Source organism: Oryctolagus cuniculus, chromosome 3, assembly GCF_964237555.1.
Source record: "Oryctolagus cuniculus chromosome 3, mOryCun1.1, whole genome shotgun sequence".
NCBI classification, from domain to species: Eukaryota; Metazoa; Chordata; class Mammalia; order Lagomorpha; family Leporidae; genus Oryctolagus; species Oryctolagus cuniculus.
This window is the reverse complement of record NC_091434.1, coordinates 66,181,429-66,203,533: the sequence shown is the minus strand read 5'-3', so window position 1 is coordinate 66,203,533 and position 22,105 is coordinate 66,181,429. Positions and strand designations below refer to the sequence as shown.

Sequence of the window (22,105 nt, the reverse complement as noted above, 5' to 3'; positions counted from 1 at the left end):
TCACATAGAAAGGAAAAAACTGGGGGCTGGTGCTATGGCGTAGTGGGCTAAGCCTCCACCTAGAGCACTGGCATCCCAAATGGGTACTGGTTCAAGTCCCAGCTGTTGCTTTTCAGATCCAACTCTCTGCTATGGCCTGGGAAAGCAGAAGATGGCTCAAGTCCTTGAGCCCCTGCACCGCGTGGGAGACCTGGAGTAGCTGGGCTTCAGATTGGCCCAGCTCCGACTGTTGCAACCATTTGGGAAACAAACCAGGAGGTGGAAGAACTTTCTGTCTCTACCTCTCTTTGTAACTCTCTCAAATAAATAAATAAAATCTTTTTAAAAAAAGGAAAAAAGTGTGGATGGAGGACAAGGCAGAAAGGCCTGGATTTGATCCTTAAATAAATGAGAGAAGAGTGAAATAAGGCAAAAACACAATACATGGATCTAAAAGCCGAGGGCTGGGTAGATGTGGTGCTGAAGTTTGTGTAAATTCCCTTCTGCTTTATTCAGGAGTAAACTAGGATACACGATTATAAGCTAATAACTAGGAGACACGGTAAGGAATTGAAGGGTTGAGAAAAGAGAAAAAGGGTGAAATGGGCTACCAGGGAGCATTTTGTTTTTTCTCTAGCCATATTCAGTCCCCTGATTGTATATTCAGTGTGGGTAGAGATTTAAACATGATTGAGGTTCGGTCAAGCACGTATGACAGTAGAAATCATCAGAGGAACCGGCTGGTGTCCCAAGATCAACTAGATTTCTCCCTCCATTACTACCCAGTCCCTAAGTCCTGCATATTCTACTCTTTGACACATTTCCTGTTGCTATTCTCAGAACCAGTGTTTCAAAGGCCCTTTTCATTTATCATTAGGGTTGCTGGCAATAGCTTCCTAAGGCAGTCTTTTTGTCTCTGAAATATCCATCCCCCTTCCCGGTCCATGTTCCACAATGCAATTTGACATTCTTTTCTCTGTTTGCATGCTTTTTCTCTGCTTAAAATGTTTGGACTGGTATTTGGTATACCAGCTGAGACACAAGTTAGGACATAAGCAGCTAAGGGAAACTAGTAAAAAAGTAGAGGAAATACATCTTAGAGGAGAGTTGGAGTGAAATCTGCAGTAGAAATTTTACAGAATGAAAAGGTGACATTGTGGATAAGCATGGAGGTGTGTATGCACAGCAATGAGGGTGGACATAACACACGATACCCACCGCTGAGGACCAGATGAAGAGCCAGCCTTAGAGAGTGAGATAAGAGCAGGCTACAGCAGCCCAGGCCACTGGTGATATTGCAAGAGGGATGGCCTGGCAGATCACAATGTATTTGAGTCCAGCCCAGAGCCATAAGGGTACAGGGTACCCACCTAACCTAGTTAAAAAAAAGGTAGCTGTCCCTTTCCCCACAACAGTGCCCAGCAACCAGCTGGGAGAGGATGCCATCTCAATACCAGCAGAAGCTGGGGTGACTCATGTACACACACCCTGCAACAGCCACAGAGAACATGTGATTTTGACACCAGTAGCGGCTACAGCAGTTTTTGTGCACATATGGTTACTGGTGGGGAGAAGGCGCCATTTTGACTTGAGTAGTGGCCTGGTGACACTTACGCATGCATGTGATCCACGGATTTTACCAAAGGGAAAAATATATTCCTTACTAAAAGAAAGCAAAAATAAGGAGCTGTGATTACTCCAGCATCAGACAAAACATACTTTAACACAAAAACTGTTAAAAGAGATAAAGACGGGCATTATGTTATGATTAAGGGATCAATTCAACAGGAAGATGTGACTATAATAAATGTGTATGTACCCAATGCCAGGCCACCTGGCTATTTAAAAGAAATATTACTGGATCCAAAGGGAGACACAGACTCCAATAAAATAGTAATGGAGAATTTCAACACCCCACCTTCACTAATGGATAGATCAACTAGACTGAAAACCAACAACAAAAGCAACAGAGCTAACTTATACTATGAACCAAATGGACCTAACTTATATCTACAGAACCTTTCATCCCCCACATTCTTTTCATCAGTGCATGGAACTTCTAGGACAGACCAGTGCTAAGCCATAATGCAAGTCTCAGTAAATTTGTAAAAACCACAATCATATCATGCATCTTTTCTGACTATAATGGAATGAAGCTGGAAATTAACAACCTAAGAATCTCCAGAACATATGCAAACACATGGAGACTGAACAACATGCTCTGGATTTAGCAGTAGGTCATAGAAAAAAATCAAAAGAGAAATAAAAAAATTTCTGACAATGACTGAAGATAACTCAACATATTAAAACTTATGAGATGCAGCAAAAGCAGTGTTAAAAGGGAAGTTTATAGCAATTAGCACCTACATCAAGAAACTGACTGCATCAAATAAATGAGCTATCAATGCATCTCAAGGGCCTAGAAAAACAGCAACAAACCAAACCTGAAATGAATAGGAAGAAAGAAATAACTAGAGCAGAAATAAGCAGGATTGAAACAAAAAAAAAATTACAAATGATCAGTGAAATGAAGAGCTGGTTTTTTGAAAAAATAAACTAAATTGATACACCATTGGCCCAATTAACAAACAAAAAGGTGGGAGAGAAACCCAAATTACTAAAAGCAGAGATGAAAAAGGAAATGTAGCAACAAATACCACAGAAATAAAAAGAATCACCAAGAATTAATACAAAGAGCTATATGCCAACAATTCAGAAAATCTGGAAGAAATGGATAGATTCTGGACACATATAATCTACCAAAATTGAGTTATGAAAACATGGAAAACCTAAACAGACCAATAACCAATACAGAAAGTGAATCAGTAGTAAAGAGTCGCCCAAAAAAGAAAAGGCCAGGACCAGATGGCTTCACTGCTGAATTCTACTGAATTTTTAAAGAAGAACTAATTCTAATTCTTCTCAAACTATTTAGAACAATTGAAAGGGAGGGATTCTCCTATGAGGCCAGCATCACCTTAACTCCTAAACCAGAAAAAGATAAAACAGAGAAAGGTAACTACAAACCAATATTCTTGATGAATGTAGATGTAAGAATCCTCAACAAAAGGCCGGCGCCGTGGCTCAATAGGCTAATCCTCCACCTTGCGGCGCCGGCACACCGGGTTCTAGTCCTGGTCGGGGCGCCGGATTCTGTCCCAGTTGCCCCTCTTCCAGGCCAGCTCTCTGCTATGGCCAGGGAGTGCAGTGGAGGATGGCCCAGGTGCTTGGGCCCTGCACCCCATGGGAGACCAGGAAAAGCACCTGGCTCCTGGCTCCTGCCATCGGATCAGCGCGGTGCGCCGGCTGCAGCGGTGGCCATTAGAGGGTGAACCAACGGCAAAAGGAAGACCTTTCTCTCTCTGTCTCTCTCTCTCACTGTCCACTCTGCCTGTCAAAAAAAAAAAAAAAAAAAAAGAATCTTCAACAAAATGCTACCTAATCAAATCCAACAACACATTAGAAAGATCATTCACCCAGACAAGGTGATTTTTTTATCCCTGGTGTGCAAGAATGGGTCAACATTCACAAATCAATTAACAAACTGAAGAATAAAAACCATATGATTATCTCTGTGGGGAGCAATCCGGACTGGACTGAGTTACTGGAATTAAGACTTATTCTATGCATCTGCTCTCCCACAATATGGCGCTGGGAGAGAAGTAAACAGCTTCCGCACAGCTGCCTCCAGTTCAACTAATAAACTGTAGGACTTGCTCCTGATTGGAGGAGAGCAGCGTACTCGGCGTGTGGGCAGCCGAGTTGGGATTGGCGGAGGAGGACTATAAAGGAGGAGAGAGACGGCATTCACCAGGAACATCTATGGGGAACATCTAAGGGGAACATCTAGCTGAGGGAACACCTGTGCAGCCCCCGAGAAAGCCGGCCGGCGGTGTGCCGCTCCCCTGCGGAAGTGGGGAATGTGGCCAGGGGGAACTGCCCTTCCACGGAGGTGGAAGGGATAGTAGCCAACCCGGGAAGAACCAGCAGCAAACCCGGGGAGGGCCGAGCAGACGAAAGAACAGCGCAGGGTCTTGTGTCGTTCCTCCACGAAGAGGAGGAGCGACAATCTCAACAGATGCAAAGAAAGCATTTGATAAAATACAATATCCTTTCATAAAAACCTTAAGCAAATTTGATATAGAATGAACAATCCTCAACACAATCATGACAATGTATGATAAACCCACAGCCAGCATCTTATTGAATGGAGAAAATTTAGAAGCATTTCCACTAAGATGTGGATCCAGACAAGGATATCCACTTTTACCACTGCTATTCAATATAGTCCTAGAAGTTTCAGCCAGAACCATCAGGCAAGAAAAAGAACTCACTCAAAGATACAAATTGGAGAGGAGGAGGTCAAATTACCTCTATTTGCAGATGGCATAATTCTATATATAGGGGACCCAAAAGACCACTAAGAGACTACTGGAACTCATAAAACAGTTTGGTAAAGTGGCAGGATATATAATCAACACACAAATATCAATAGCCTTTATATACACAGATAATGCTGCAGCTAAGAAAGAACTTCTAAGATCAATCCTATTCCCAAAACATACAAAAACAATTAAATACCTTTGAATAAATTTAACCAAGGAGATGAAAGATCTCTATAATGAAAATTCTCAAACATTAAAGAAAGAAATAGTAGAAAACACAAAATATTGGAAAAAAATCTTCTATGTTCATGGATTGGAAGAATTAATATCAAAATGTCCATTAAACCAAAAGAGATTTACAGATTCAATGATATCCTAATCAAAATACCAAGGACATTCTTCTCAGATTTAAAAAAAACACTGCTAAAATTCATATAGAAACATAAGAGACCACAAATAGCTACAGCAATCTTACACAACAAAAACAAACCCAGAGGCATCACAATACCAGATTTCAAGTCACATAACAGGGCAGTAATAATCAAAACATCCTGGTGTTGGACCAAAAACAGACACATAGACCCTTGGAACAAAATGGAAACCCCAGAAATCAATCCACACATATATAACCAATGAATTTTTGACAAAGGAGCTAAAATCAATCCCTGAGGAAGAGACAGTCTCTTCAATAAATAATGCCTAGAAAACTGGATCAACTTGTGCAGAAGTATGAAACAAGATCCATACCTTACACCTTATACAAAAATCAACACTAACTGGATCAAGGATATAAATCTATGACCTGATACCATCAAATTACTATAAGAGAACACTGGGGAAACTCTGTAAGATATTGGCGTAGTCAAAGACTTCTTGGAAAAGACCCCAGAAGCACATGCAATAAAAGCACAAATAGACTAATGGGGCTACATTAAGCCGAGATGCTTCTGCACCACAAAGGAAACACTCAGCAAAGTGATGAGGCAGCCAAAAGAACTGGAGAAAATATTTGCAAAATATGAAAGTGATGAAAGATTAATATCCAGAATCTATAAGAGCTCAAGAAACACAACACCAAAACAAACAATCCAGTTAAGAGATGGGCAAAAGACTTAAACAGGCATTTTTTCAAAAGAGGAAATTCAAATGGCCAACAGACACATTAAAAAAATGTTCAGGATCACCAGGGAAATGTAAATCAAAACCCCATTAGGTTTTACCTCAACACAATGAGAATGGCTCACACACAGAAATCAACAAATAAATGCTGGTGAGAATGTTGAGGGAAAGATACACTAATCCACTGCTGGTGGGATTATAAACTAGTACAGCCATTGTGGAAGACAGTAATTCCTCAGAAAGGTGAAAATAGAACAACCATATGACCCAGCCATCTCACTCCTGGGAATTCACCCAAGGCAAATGAAATCAGCATATGAGTTATCTGTACTCCCACATTTATTGCAGATCAATTTGCAATAGCTAAGATATGGAATCAACCCAGATGTCTACCAACTGATGACTGGATAAAGAAATTGTGGTACATGTACACTCTGGAATACTACTCAGCTGTAAAAAAAGAATGAAATCCTGTCTTAGGTAACAAAATGAATGCAACCGGAAACCATTATACTTAGTGAGATAAGCCAGTCTCAAAAAGACAAATACCATATGTTTTCCCTGATCTGTCGTAACTAATAGAGTACCAAAAATGTAATGTACAGGAGTAAAATTAACATTTGAGATTCAATGCCTATTTACAGTCCTAGTCTCTACTGTTGAGTATTTGTTGAACTCTGTACTTAGTGCAGGGTTAATCTTTACAATCATCTACTTTCAATTTACTTTAAGAGAGGGAATAAGAGAGGAAGCAGAAGGAAGGATGGTATTCTGGGCAGGAAGGAGGGTAGGGTAGGAAGTATCACCATGTTCCTAAATCTGTATATATGAAATTTATATACCTTAAATGAAATTTTTAAAAAAAAATTTTAAAAGAGTAAAAATGACTTCATATTATCTAATATATAGTTTCATATTCAGATTTCTCTAACTGAACTCAAAATTTCTAGCCTTAACACACACACACAGGATATTTAAGTTCAGGATCCAATCCAGATATAGACACTGAATTTGACTGCAGTCTCTTCAGTTTCCTTTAATTTTGGATGGTCTAACCACTGTATTTTATCCTTCTCACATTCTGGACATGTCTTACTCATTTTATAATCAGATTTCAACATTTTTGGGAGAAATACTACACAGGTGACATTTGTGTATTCTGCTCTATCATTCCAGGTAATACAGCATTTGATCTCTTGGTTAAAGGTATGACTGCTAGATCTCCCCATGACAGATGTGTATTTTTCCCTTTACAATTAATAAATAATGGGCAGGATGAAACTTTAAGATCATGTGAATATCTTGTCTACCCATAGCCTTTCATTCAAATTCTTTAACATCCAATGATGATCCTTGCTGAATCAACCAGTAGTTCAAAATAGCAATATTAGAACTTTATCTTTTTTTATATTTGAACTGCCAGTCTTTCACAAACAAAAATTTCACATTTCCCTTTTTCTCTCTTTGTATTGGGCTGTTTTTATTTTTTTTTAAGAATCATTATGATCTCATAAACTCCTCCTTCAAGTTGTTAACTATCTATTACTTTTTTATATTCAAACTGTCCCAAATTTTGCCTTAAACTCCTTCAAGTAGGCTCTTGTATCTTTGTGACATGCTCCCCAACTAGATTTTGAAGACTTTTTTGCCTTCCTGATAAAACAGGATGTTCCAGGATTTCCCTGCTGATTGTTCTAGAATCACGAGTGGGCCGGTGCTGCGGCTCAATAGGCTAATCCTCCACCTGCGGCGCCGGCACCCCGGGTTCTAATCCTGTTCAGGGCACTGGATTCTGTCCTGGTTGCTCCTCTTCCAGGAGGATGGCCCAAATCACTGGGCCCTGCACCCGCATGGGAGACCAGGAGAAGCACCTGGCTCCTACCTTCGGCTCAGCGCGGTGCGCCAGCCGCGGTGTGCCGGCCGCGGTGTGCCGGCCACAGCGGCCATTCGGGGGTGAACCAACGGAAAAGGAAGACCTTTCTCTCTGTCTCTCTCTCTCACTGTCCACTCTGTCAAAAAATAAAATAAAATAAAAATTAGAATCACGAGTTTCTCTCAGGAGAAATCGCTCCTCTTTGTACCAAGCAGTACTTAGAAATCTAAATCTGGATACCAGGCATATTCATTCTGGCTGGGGCACCACTGCTTCCAAGCCCTCTCCATGGACTGAGATAGAAAAATATCTTAAAAACCTATGAGTTCAGATCAACACCACCAATTTACCTTCAATACCATAATGTACTTCCTAGTTTTTCCCACTCCATAATTATGTCTCCTAAGAACTGTGGCTCTCTAAACTCCAGTGTAATTACTCATTTGCTCTATATTACATAAAAATAACTTCAAGATTACTGTACAAGAACTACTACCAACAACAAATCTACTAAGTATAGCTAAAGATCCTTTCAAGTTTTTTAGATTTATTTATTTATTTTAAGGACAGAGCTATAGAAAGGGAGGAACAGAGAGAGATATAACATATCAATCTCACATCTCCTGGTTCACCCCTCAAATGGCTGCAACAGCCAAGGCTAAGCTAGGCCAAAGCCAAGAGCCAGGAACTCCATCAGTGTCTCTCAACGCAAGTGGCAGGGGCCCAAATACTTGGGCCATCATTCATTGTCTTCCCAGGCACATCCGCAGGTAGCTGGATTAGAAGCTGAGAAGGTAAACCTTGATTTTGCATTCCATTATGAGATGACAGTCACAGGAAGCAGTTTAACTCACTGCCACAATGCCTGTCCCTTTTGAAGTTTTTGTCCTTAAAATATTTCTCTTCAGGTTTGTTTAATCAGGGTCTAAGGTTGTGGCTAGGCCACCACATGCAACATCAGCAGCCTAAATGATCACCAATTTCAGACCTCACTTCTCTTCTGATCAAGCTCCCTGCTAATGTGCCTGCAAAAGCCGTAGAAGATGACCAAAGTGCTTGGATCCTGCCAGCCACATGGAAGACCTGGATGGAGTTCCAGGCTCCTGCCATCAGAATGGCTCAGCTCCAGCCTTCACAGCCATTTAGAGAGCAGTCCAGCAGATGGAAGCTCGCTCTCTCTCGGTTTCCCTCTCTGTCTGTAACTCTTTTAAAAATAAATAAATCAATATTTTTTTTTAAAAAGTCTATACTATCAGAATAATGTTACAAGCTCTTTAAGTTAGTTGTTTGGGTGATTATGAATTTGTTAAGTTCCTTTTTTTCTAACTATTTTCAATTTTAAGGTCTGCTTTATCATTTTAATTGTGTTGTTTGAATATATGAAAACACATAGTTCAGAAGTCACAGCTACAAATACAAAAGTATCTCCTCAGAGACATCCCATCCTCCAGTGCTCCTCACTCGTAACCTACAATAACTATTTCACTGGTCTCTGGTTTCATCTTTCCTGTTTTTCTTTTTCAAAAATAAGCTACATTTTGTCTTATTTTTCTGTTCTTTCTTAGAAGAAAAGGACGACACTTTTATATATACATTTTGTATCTGGAAATAATTCCTTATCAGTTCACAGAAATATTCCTTATTCTTTTTCATAGCCTATTCTACTCAATTATCTCCTATGGACAGATTTTTAGGGTTTTTTTTTTTCAAACTTCTGCTAATACTAATAATCCTAACATGAAAATCTTAGAGCATATATCATTCTGTTATTTGTAAAGGTAATTCATCAGAGTAAATCCCTGGAATTTAGGCTGGCAGGTCAAAGGGTAAATTCAAGTATACTTTAATTAGGTATTACGAACTCTTACAAAGTCTTTTGCCAATCTGCAAGGTGCAAATGCTATCTCTGCATGTTTTAATTTTAATTTCTTTTATTATCAAAGAAACAACATTTTTCATATACTGTCACATGTCATCTCTTTTTCTGGTAAATTATCCATGTCTTATTCATTTTCTAAAATCATGACATAAATCTTCCTTTTAATGGAAAAAATAATTCAGTAATTCACAGTGAGATTTTTAAACTTAAAAAATAAGCAATAAAACAAAAACTGAAAAGCAATGCACAAATTAACAGAAAAGAATACATCAGGTAAAACTATACTGTCATATCGTATACTATGTTCCAAATGGACCATTAAAAAGTGGCAGCTATGTCAAATGAGAAGAATGTTAAGAAAACTGCATTAAGGTTACAATTTTCTGATGCTAACTAGCATAAATGGTTAATCCCACAAATAACCAAGTCACTGAGGAAGGTAAAATCTGAGAAACAGATGCTTGAGAGGCCTTTCAATGTAATGGTTACACTACACCCACCTCACATGTACAGGTAATTCTTCGAGGATGAGGGGCTTCCTGTTGCAGCTGGTACACTGTGAGAAGTCAGAAAAAAAAGTTAGTTTCCCTTATATAGAATTTACGAATGCTTTCAGAATAACAAACTGGTTGCTTTGTATGTTCATAAGAACACTGGTACAGAACTATTTGTCATGAACAAAACAAAGCAAGTAAATCCAATCTGAGTCAGTGAAAGCCAAGGGGTGAGCACAAACAGAAAGAGCATAATCCACACGAGTGTCCTTTACCTTACAACAAATCAAGGCTGGATACTTAGCACTGTTCTCTATTACCTGGCCATTTATTTTCATAAATTTATTGCCTATCTCTGATACAAAGCAATAATAGTTATATATATTTTAACGCACATTATTAAGTGCCACACTTGAAAGTAAAATTAGGATTTGTAGGCTACCAGTAAAACACATTGTTTTTCTCCCCTATTTGGCAAATATCTATCTTCAAAGATAATCTCTAATAAAAACAAAATTCGTGAGCCAAAGTTACTGCTTCTCAGCTAGGACAAATGCAGTGAAAGAATTTAGATACTGAAATAATACGCCAAAAGAGTAGATAATTTCTAGGGTATATTAAAATGGATCAATGGAAATTATACTACAACCTCCTTCTAATTTCAGGCTTATTTCAAATGAAGAAAGAATGAACAGCATGTGTCACTGTCAGAGAAAAGTGTTTATGCATGTCTTAAGTTTATCTCTAGAAGAGATTTTTTTCTATTTCTACATATATAGCTACATATAATCAAATTTAAGTTAATCCTATTGTTAAACATTTAAGACATTTTGTCATTTCAAACTACCCAGACATCTGTAACCGTCAGATAATGAACGATTCAGATTTCAAATGGATATCATTATACAGACTCCACCCTCAGACCATAGTCATTCAAATAAATCATAGGGACATGTACAAATATGTATAATTAGAACATATATTATATATACACACATATGTAATCATACTGGGTATGTATATATGTATGTATACATATACAAAATGAATCCTGAAAACATATTGAGACTTACTTCAGTGCTCTGTGTTGCCATACAAAGCAGATATAGCACTGCAGTGAAGAATTTGATCTCTTGAATCAAACCACACAGGGTCTAAATACTGCAACCCCACAATATTACCGTATATTGTGCCTTAGTTTTCCTCATTTGTAAAATGGGGGTAATAATTTCTACTTCATAGTTCATTGAAAGGATAAAATAACTTATTATTTTTTAATGACCTAAAACAATCTCTGGCACACAGTAAAAGTACTTAAAGATGGGTGGACTATTATTATGTAGGTGATTGAAATTTAAGACAGAAAATTCTCTATATCAATATTTGAGTACCAGTATGCATCTTGAGCTCAACACTAAGACATAATATCAGGATAAAGTTTCTTATAGAATCACATGGTGAAACTCAGTTTAGACCGCACAATAGCAAATATGGGGTGGGGTGGGGAACCCTACCATGAGGTTTAGTACAAGATCTACAAAATCAGTGCAGGCAACCAGAGCATCTTAAGCAGCTTTCATTCTGCTGGTACACCCATACAAGGACAAAATACACCTGAGTTTAAAAAAAAATCACAAGTTAATGTATGCTAAACTGATCTTCTATATATAAAGAGAATCGAAAATGAATCTTGATGTGAATGGAAGGGGAGAGGGAGTGGGAAAGGGGAGGGTTGCGGGTGGGAGGGAAGTTATGGGCGGGGGGGACCAATGTAATCCATAAGCTGTACTTTGGAAATTTATATTCATTAAATAAAAGTTAAAAAAAAAAAGAAAAAAAATCACAAGGAAGATGCTGGATGCATTATAGTTTATCAGTCACAAAGACTGTCAGTGGAAACATCGATTCTTAACTCTAACTGACAGAGATATGGGTCTGGCCTCAGAAGTAAACAAAATGTTTTTGGCTCAGTGATTAAGAGTACCAGACAGGCACTGCTTCAGTTATTGAGAATTCTAGTCTCTATTGATGAAATAAGGATGTAAGATAAACTCATTCAGGATTATTAATAAATATTTTACTAGGTTACTTACAACTAGCTGTAAAACTTTTAAAGTGTCCGAGAGTAGCACAGATAATACATATAAAGGCAAACAAAAAGATTCAACCTAATCACAATTTTTTTTGGATCAGAATTTTGAGACACATTTAACAATCCATATAATCAATGTAGCAATTCACTGTGAGAAGGAAATCTTTGTATGTTTGCTCATTAATTAAAATTTGTGTATGTATCTATTGAAATATTAACATAATGTTTTTATAAGAAAATTTCATATGGCCATTTTTTAAAAGGATATTTGCACCTGGCTTTTAACAGAGCCTAATCATAAAACTTCCCTGAATTGGAAGTTTTTTCATTTCATTTTTCATTTTTCTAGTTTCCTATCATTAAAATGATAATGGGGAGAATGAGAATTGAAACCATTAGGAAAAGCTATAAAATTCAGTGACAGAATTGTACTTAAAAAACTGTTGCCAACTATAAAACTCAGTACAGAATTGTCACCAAAAAAAACAAAACACCTATTTAAGACAAATGATAGTTACTGTAAGACATGATGACACAGAAAATAAAAATTGTATATACTATATTTACTAATCAATATTCTCCAAGGGGGTAATAACAATAACAATCAGAGGCTTCCTAAATGCTTACATTAAATATACACTGGGCAGGGCCAGAACTATGGCATAGGTAAAGCAGCAGCCTGCAGTGCCGGCATCCCATATGGGGGCCCGTTTGAGTCCTGGCTGCTCCACTTCCAATCCAGCTCTCTGCTATGGCCTGGGAAAGCAGTAGAGGATGACCCAAGTGTTTGGGACCCTGCACCTGCATGGGAGACTTGGAAGAAGCTCTTGGCTTTGGCTCGGCTTGGCTCAGCTCTGGCTGTTGTGCCATTTGGGGAGTGAACCATCAGATTGAAGACTCTCTTTCTGCCTCCATCTCTCTGTAACTCCGCCTTTCAAATAAAAAAAAAAAAAAAAAAAAAAAAAAAAAAAAAAAAAAAGTACCGGGACAAGACAGAGCAAAAGGGGACAAAGAAAAACTGAAAACAACAAAATGCAGAGAATTTTAAACATTCCTCCAGTTAATGAGTCTATGAGACAAAAGCTTTAAGAGGTAAAGGACGTTTTTTTGTTTTGTTTTGTTTTGTTTTTTGACAGGCAGAGTAGATAGAAAGAGAGACAGAGAGAAAGGTCTTCCTTTTGCCATTGGTTCACCCACCAATGGCCGCCACGGCTGGAGCGCTGCGGCCGGCGCACCGCGCTAATCTGAAGGCAGGAGCCAGGTGCTTCTCCTGGTCTCCCATGGGGTGCAGGGCACAAGCACTTGGGCCATCCCCCACTGCACTCCCTGGCCACAGCAGAGAGCTGGCCTGGAAGAGGGGCAACCGGGACAGAATCCAGTGCCCCGACCGGGACTAGAACCCAGTGTGCCGGCGCCGCTAGGTGGAGGATTAGCCTATTGAGCCGCGGCGCCATGCAGATTGTATCATTTTTACAAATTCTTTTATAACTGCATTCCCCAGGTTGGGATAGGTGGGGATTCCAGAAAGGGAGGGAAAGCATCAGTGGGAATATTTTCAGAGACCATTCATTTTCACTTGTTATAATTACTCCAAAGTGGTAATCTACTAAAATAATAGCTGTCTATTGTTCTAGGGACATAAAATCAATGAGAATCTGAATTACTGACTGCTCTTTAAGTCAGTAAATTTCAGCAACTTCCAAACATCAAAATTTAGAGTAACTCTCAACATTTATAGACGCCAATGATCTATACTTAAAATACAGCTTTCTTAGACTGCATGCCTGACTCTAGACAAAAACTTCCAGGACTGTTTCTGTACCAGTACATTTGTAGTTTTTTTAAAAACTACTTTGATTATATTGACCTTATTTCTACTCTTAACAACTCTGTGGTATCTTCTGCTCGATAAAATAATGTTGTCTAGTATATAAGGAACAGAAAAATTAAGGACTAAGAAGTTAGACTGTTTTAAGGAAATGTTTATCCTAAAGCAAATTTTCAAGAGCACTATAGAAATCAAAGATTCCTTTTTTATGTTTTGGGAAAGCAATTATTACAGACCACTTTTCTTTTGCCTCTTTCTAACCCATTCTTTCTATTAAGACAGCCTCCTCACTTACCGTTTACATTTTCCTTGTTTCTGATAAAGAATCAAGATCCAAATAATTAGACTTTTTTTTTATACTCTCCTTGCATTAATTTTATTTGCCATTTCTAACAAGTGATCTCCAGTTCTACATCATGGAATTCATGCAAGCTCAGAGGGATGAGATGCACTCCAGACACGCAAGCCAGTCACAGATTTTTGTGCAAACATTTAGCCACAATTACTTCTTCTCTACTATTGTCAAACCTTGTTGTAAATTAATTTTCCCATAATGGATACAAAATAGAGTGAATCTTTATATCTGACAATCCCATTGTTTATATATTAACTATACAGCATTATAATTACTATATAATTACTTTGGATACTCACAGTAAGATTTCCAAACAGGAGGTCTATATTCATCTGTATCTGAAAGAATAAACATCAAATTAAGAGTACTAAATATATATATTTTTAAAATAAGATAGTTTAATCATTAATTCATTTAACATATATTTGTTGAGGCCTATTTGCCTCAGGTATTGTGGTAGGCACTAAACGGCATTCAAAGGTTTTTTGGACTTGGTCCTTACTTTTTTGGGAGTACAGTTTTATAAGAATATTCAAAGAAAGACATTGTACTTAACTGAAAATATCAAGGTTCACTTTTACTGCTAGCACTCATTTCTTATATTCACTGAGGTAAGAGTCAATGTAAGTTTTTGTTTCTTTGGGCTTAATGATTATTTCTCTGAACAACCCCTGAAATCATAGGAATTTTTCTTTTTGGGCAAATTGACCAGAGAACAATTTGATTCCTCAGAAATACTAGGTATTCTTCTATTTTCCCCTACCACACTGGGAGTTTGGGGTAGAAGCAGTGTTAGGGAAACAGGGAGACGAACAGCAAGGCAGAGTCCCAGGGCAACTCTCTCACATCCTGGAAAATCTCCACTGGAAATGAGAAACACCTCAATTAAGGAGACAGCATGCCTAAGGAAGCACACGCAGAACCCGAAGTGACCATCTCTTTCCCAGCCCTTTCCCCGCGCTCTGCTTGAGTGTCAATGTGGGAGATGGTGTGCAGAGGCTGTGGGAAAGGATGGAAATGCAAATGCATGGGGGAATGGAGGAATGGAAGAAAAGAGAAGGGCCAATGTGGCCTGGCTTCTCATCGGCAAAGAGCTGAGGAATACTTTAAGCAGCCAAAAACTCTTCCTCTAAGACTACACAGCCAAACTAACAGACACATAATTCTGGTAGGGAAAGCTGTGCCTAATCAAGTGGCTCTGTTGGCACCCAACGGGAAACCTGTAGGGAATCTGGTCCTAAATATCTTGCTCACCAAGTAGACAAGAAAATTCCTGGAACATTTATTGAAAAGGCGGAATATGTAGCTCAAGTAAAATGGTCAGAGATTCAATACAATCTGCCCCCAGTTCTCCAACCTTTAAAACTCAGCCTCACGCTTTGTTCATGATGTGTCATCATAACCTCACAAATATGCTGAGTCAGAGGGCTATGGCCTAAGAACATATTAACAGGAATAAGAACATAAAAGGGAAATTCTAAGTCATGTGGACATTGCTTGGCACCCAGAAAAAGTGTTCAAGTATGTTTGCTTAAAGAATGTATACAGGATTATACAAATAGATGAATAAATGAAGTGATGCAGCACAGCTGATTCTCATTATTGACAGTAGTCATAAGGTTACCTGAAACGCTGAATTCAGGAGAGAATACCAGACCACTGTTGTCAGGGGAAACATGGGGTTAGGTTCTCATGTGCCTCTGGTCACATTTTCACCAGACAATACATAACCTTGTTGTATTTGCTTCAATAACACTGAACTAAGAGTCAGTGGCCCAATAACTTATACCTGTATGAAGTTTAGTTAATACAAATATTTTCTCCATACAATACGTTACAGGCTTCTTGAGCTTCGGAAAACCAGTCAGCACTTCTCCACTATGCTTGGGGGGCATTTGAAACAGCAAAATCCCAATTACAACAAAAACAAAACCCACAAAAATGTAAAAAATGTGGCATTAAATAGTCCATGAAAAGGATAATTGTTTATAGTGTAAGAGCTAAAATAGGGCAGAATGTTGCCTTGTTTGACCACAGCTGGAAACGTGCAGGTTACATGACTCCAATTTTTTTACTGCTCTTTGAATATTTACAAATAACTCTTCAAGTGCCACAAATCTTTATTTTAGGATTACAAATAAATGCTAACAAGCAAGTACATTTATAAATATATAACCCATCAATAATGAAAATTGACTGTAAGTAATAAACAACTTAGGAAAACAGACAGCACATCAGGTGAACTTGACTTAGGGTAACAAGTTAGGACCAAACATGACCTTAATTCAGTGATATAGACATATATACACATTTCTACTGCCAGGTGTGTGAGTCTGTTGGGGGGGGCAGTTAATTATATGGAAGCTTGTCTGAGTAAGAAATAATAATTAATTCATCAGTATTTTTTCAATACTAGGAAAACTGTTGCCTGTGAGCATTAAAGGAATTTAATTATTTTACTGATGATACATGAATGCTGCTACACTGTCATTCAAATCATAAGAAGTAGGAAACACAGTTCAGGGGTTACAGCAAAAGAGGGCAGATTTTACTCTCTGGATGTTCATTTATATTCTTTGTGTCTCAGCCTCCTAGCCAGGCTCCCAACTATAGGCTGCAGTAATCCACAAAGGTGGAGCCAAGAGGGAGTAGGTATTGACTTCCCACTAAGACATTCCATTTTGCCCAGAGAAGGTCTAGCCTTTGCCCACAGCTCGTAGAAGGTAATCTTAGTTTGCCAGGGGGCCTGGAGCTAGCCCCAGATTAACAAATAATTTCAAATGGGGTGAGGGTGGGGCTTCAGGTCAGGACTATTAGCTGATCAACCATAAGGTCAATCAATCAACAAAGCCTATGTTATAAAGTCCCAGTAAAAGCACTTCCTGCTTGAAATAACTCTGTATATGGGTGCAGGGAGAGCACACATCCTGACTCTGCATAGAAAGGACAAAAGAAGCTCCAAATCTTCTATTTCTCTTGGACCCAGCCCTAGGTGCTTCTTTTTCTAGGTAGATTTTAATCTGCATCCTTTCCCTGTAATAAACCATGACTGTGGGCATAACACTGTTTATTGAGTTCTGATAAATTCTTCCAATGAAGTGTGGCTCCTCAGAGTGATTTGGGGAACTATCCTGTAACTTGCAGTTGGTGTCAGAAATGAGGGGAGGAGTAGGTGTTGTGGCATATTAGTTAATCTACCTCTTGGGATAGTTGCATTCCCCATGTGAGAGTGCCAGTTTAAGTCCCAGCTCCTCCACTCCAATCCAGCTTCTTGCTAATGCATCCTAGAAGGCAGCAGATGATGGCTCAAGCACTTCAGGCCCCTGCCATCCACATGGGAGACCCAGATGGAGTTCCCGGCTCCTGACTATGGCCTGGCCCAGCACAGGCTGCCATGAGCATTTGAGTTGTGAACCAGAGGCTGGAAGATATCATCCTCCCTCCCTGACTACTTTCCTCTCTCTCTCTTTTCTGTCTATCTATCCTTTTCAAATAAATGAATAAATATTTTTAAAAAAGGAAAAGGAAGTAAGGGGAGTCTTGGGCACTGTGACCTCCAAGTTCGTAGTTACTCCCAACTCCTCACAGACCCTGTGAGTCAGTCTGTAGTTAGGAGCAATAAGGGACTCCTGCAGCAGCTTTAACTCTGGAGAAGGTGACAGGCTAATACACAAAAGTCCTGACTCTGGGAGCTATGAACCTAGAGCTAGACAGGGCTGTCTCAGGTGAATGTCAACCTTTATTGATCATATGATTTTTTTTTTTTTTTTAACAGGGAGAGTTAGACTGAGAGAGAGAGAGAGAGACAGGTCTTCATTCCGTTGGTTCACCCCTCCAATTAGCTGCTACGGCTGGCACACTGTGCCGATCCGAAGCCAGGAGCCAGGTGCTTCCTCCTGGTCTCCCATGCGGGTGCAGGGCGCAAGCACTTGGGCCATCCTCCACTGCCATTCCGGGCCACAGCAGAGAGCTGGACTGGAAGAGGAGCAACCGGGACAGACTCCGGCGCCCCGACCGGGACTAGAACCTGGGGTGCCAACGCCGCAGGCGGAGGATTAGCCTAGTGAGCCGCAGCGCCAGCCTGATTGTATGATTTTACAAATTTTACTCTCTCTGAATCTTAACTTTGTTTTTACTGACTTGAGAGACAGTATCAAAGTTAGAGAATGCAGGCTTCCACCCACTGGTTCACTCCCCAAATGCCCAAAGAAACAGGCATGTGTTAGGCAGAAGCCAGGAGTCAGGAACTCAATCCAAGTCACGTACTGGGCTGGCTGGAACCCAATTACTTGAGTAAAAATCACTGCCTTCCAGGGTCTGCATTAACAGAAAGGTAGAGTCAGAGCCCAAGTTTGATATCAAATCCATATGGGACACAGGCATCCTAACTGGTGGCTTAACCAGAACAAAAGCCACACCCAAATCTTAATTTCTTTGTGGAACAAAATTATCACCTAACATGCAAATAGTAAAACATGTTTGTTGGCCAGCGCCGCGGCTCACTAGGCTAATCCTCCACCTAGCGGCGCCGGCACACCGGGTTCTAGTCCCGGTCGGGGTGCCAGATTCTGTCCAGTTGCCCCTCTTCCAGGCCAGCTCTCTGCTGTGGCCCGGGAGTGCAGTGGAGGATGGCCCAAGTCCTTGGGCCCTGCACCCCATGGGAGACCAGGAGAAGCACCTGGCTCCTGCCATCGGATCAGCGCAGTGCGCCGGCCGCAGCACGCCGGCCGCGGCGGCCATTGGAGGGTGAACCAACGGCAAAAAGGAAGACCTTTCTCTCTGTCTCTCTCTCTCACTGTCCACTCTGCCTGTCAAAAAAAAAAAAAAAAAAAAAAAAAAAAAAAAAAAACAACAACAACAACAACATGTTTGTTATAAGAATTAAATTATGTATTATACAATACAAAGCACCTTGAGTTTTAGGAGATCTTTCTTAATTACAAGCACCCTTTTATACTCTCAGCAAAAATGAGTTTAAGAACACAATACTGGGGTAGGCAGGTGGCACAGCAGCTAAACTGCCATCTTGGATGGCACACTCCCATACTGGACTGTCTGGTTGAACTCCCAGTTAATCCACTTCAGATACAGCCTCCTAATAATGTGCATTCTGGGAGGCAGAGGATGGCCCAAGCACTTGAGTCCCTGACACTCACATGGGAAATCTGAACTGAATTCCAGGTTCTTGGCTTCGGCATGGCCCAACCATTTGGAATGAACCAGTGGATGAAACATCTCTCAGTCTGTCTCTCTGCCTTCCAAACAAAATGAAAATAAATACAAATTTAAAAATGAAAACACAGTATTACCATATTAGCCTCAAGCTTTTTTGTTAACTATTTCAGCCATGTATTCTTTAATTTTCCCTATTATTTTATACTTCCTATTATTTTATTCTTCCCTGTACACCTATTTTTAAGATTTATTTATTTATTTGAAAGGCAGAGTTACAAAAAGGGGGAGGGGAGGAAGAGGGTAGGAGAGAGGGAGATACCGTCTATACACTTGTTCACTCCCCAAATGACAACAGCCAGGACTGGGCTAGGCTAGAGGCAGAAGCCTAGAACTCCATCCAGGTCTCCCATGTGGGTGGCAGGGGCCCAAGAACTTGGGGTTTCTTCTGCTGCCTTCTCAGGCACATTAACAGGGAGTTAGATAAGAAGTGGAGCAGCCAGAACTCAAACCAGTGCCCAGAGGGGATACTAGAGTTGAAGATGGTGGCTTAAAAAAAAAAAGAAGAAAGAAAGTCCTTTCCTATCAATTTATTTTTATTTATTTATTTATTTTTGACAGGCAGAGTGGACAGTGAGAGAGAGAGAGAGAGAGACAGAGGGGAAGGTCTTCCTTTATTGTTGGTTCACCCTCCAATGGCCGCTGTGGCCAGCGTGCTGCAGCCGGCGCACCACGCTGATCCGAAGCCAGGAGCCAGGTGCTTCTCCTGGTCTCCCATGGGGTGCAGGGCCCAAGCACTTGGGCCATCCTCCACTGCACTCCCGGGCCACAGCAGAGAGCTGGCCTGGAAGAGGGGCAACCGGGACAGAATCCGGTGCCTTGACCGGGACTAGAACCCGGTGTGCTGGTGCCACAGGCGGAGGATTAGCCTATTGAGCCGTGATGCCGGCCCCTAATAATTTATTTTTTGCTGGAGTGTTGACTAGCTCATTCGCTATTGGTGACGTGTATCATTAGACTTTTAAAGTGTAGAACAGGTATCTTGCTAAGTGAGATGCTCTTCGAAAGAGAACTTAGAAATTAAGACAGTCTTTCTTATGTTTAGGTGTAGAGACCTTAGATCATCTTGGCACAGATCTTTCTGTTGAGAATCAAGCTGCCCAAACGTTCCCTTAGTTAGGCACCACCGGCCCCAAGACCCAGGGATGAGTATCGAGAGAGGAAAGTTGACTGTGTGCTTTAACTTCTTGACATGCACAATCAGTTGCCAATGCCATGGAGACCAATTTTCCAGGACCCTAACTCTTTCTGGAAAAGAAGAAATGATATCCCCATCTTCGATTCCTGATATTCAAAATCACAGACTTCTGTCACAGAAGATATTCATCACCCAAACCAAATCCCACTGCCAAGAAAAAGCAGACACACTCCTGAAATAAAACGTCCTTGAAGGAGGATGAACTGGAACAGATTAGCTAGGGTCACACAATGGGCTTCTGGATTTACTGAAGTGCAGCGATGCTGGCTCAGCCTAAGGTGGATATTGGAAGCATCTGTGACGTCTGCCTTCCTGGCACAGTAAATCACTGAGTGAACAATGAGAAACCACAATCTTGACCCTTAACTGGGATCAGCTCTGTGAGCTGGGCCATGGTCCTATCAGAACAGCATCCTAGCAGCAGAGACAAGCAAATATCAATAAATAGTATAGAATTGATATTCAACACTGACAATGACAATGGGAAGGAAGAGAAATAATGTGCTATTGACTTATTTATTGATTTGAAAGTCAGATTTACAGAGAGAAAGCGAAAGCGAAAGCGAGAGAGAGAGAGAAAGAGAGAGAGAGAGATCTTCCACACACTGGTTCACTTCCCAGTGGTTGCAACGGCCGGGATTGAACCAGGTCAAAGCCAGGAGCAAGGAGTCAGGAATTTTATCCAGGTCTCCCATAAGGGTGAAGTGCAGCGATGCTGGCTTGTCCTCAGTCATCTTCCACTGCTTTTTCCAGGCCATTAGAGAGCTGGATTGAAGCAGAAGAGCCAGACATGAATCAGAGCCCATATGGAATGCGGCATCACAGGCTGTGGCTTTACCCACTACACCACAATGCAGGACCCAAAAGTGTACTACCACACTGAAGTTCTCTTTCTGGCATTCTGGTATTCCTCTGTCTAAAGAGGAAGTTAATGAACTTACTGCTAAATGGGGCATTAACAGAAAAAAATAGGGGACTTATAGAACAGGTAGTATCAGTTTTTCTGCATATCTTTTGATGCAGCAGTTCTGCTTCTAGGAACTTATTACAAAACAATCCATTAAAGATGTTTCAAAACTATGAACAGAGAGTGGCTACTCTGAGACAGCTGGTTAAGCCAGGATGCCAAAATCCTATATTGTAGTGCCTGGGATCAAGTTCCATCCCTGCTTCCAATCCAGCTTCCTGCTAACATGCACCTTGGAGGCAGCAGATGGCAGCTCCAGCACTTGGGTCCCCGTGCCACTCGAATGGAAGACCCAGCTGGATTTGCTGGCTTCACCCTGCCCTAGCCCCGGCCATTGTAGACATCAGGGGAGTTGAACCAGGGGACCTGAAGATCTTTCTCTCTCTTAGTCACTCTGCCTTTCAAGTAAATAAAAACAAACTTTAAAATATAAACACCTTATATGGGTAAAGGTGTTAGTTACAAGCTGGACATAGATATAGTTTGTGCCTTCAATGGCAATAAGGGAAATAAGATGGATATTATTTGCAAACAAGGCAATATAATAATAATGCAAGTTTGAGAAACCACCAATTTTGTTAAATACCTGGCAAAAATAGATCTCCAACAACTATCTGCTAAATTGCCAAGAAGGGAAAGAAGAAATCACTTTTGATCAGTGTTGAGACGAGGCAGCAGTGATAGCTACAGTAGCTGGGTCCTGA

At 40.3% G+C, this 22,105-nt stretch overlaps 1 protein-coding gene across 9 annotated transcripts in view; it reads right to left on the bottom strand.

Annotated features, from left to right (window-relative positions):
* CHN1 (chimerin 1) overlaps positions 1-22,105 on the bottom strand; it is a 259,736-nt gene that overhangs the window by 186,822 nt on the left and 50,809 nt on the right. For 6 of the 9 annotated variants that reach the window (XM_008258770.4, XM_051848494.2, XM_008258771.4 and 3 more), the window contains 2 exons: positions 14,304-14,342; positions 9,736-9,791 (listed from right to left, as the gene is read on the bottom strand). In XM_008258770.4, coding sequence (XP_008256992.1) covers positions 9,736-9,791; positions 14,304-14,342 — 95 coding nt within the window. Of the gene's footprint in view, positions 1-7,365; positions 7,493-9,735; positions 9,792-14,303; positions 14,343-22,105 lie in introns of all 9 variants that reach the window. The other 3 variants (XM_051848493.2, XM_051848491.2, XM_051848492.2) reach the window with 1 other exon arrangement.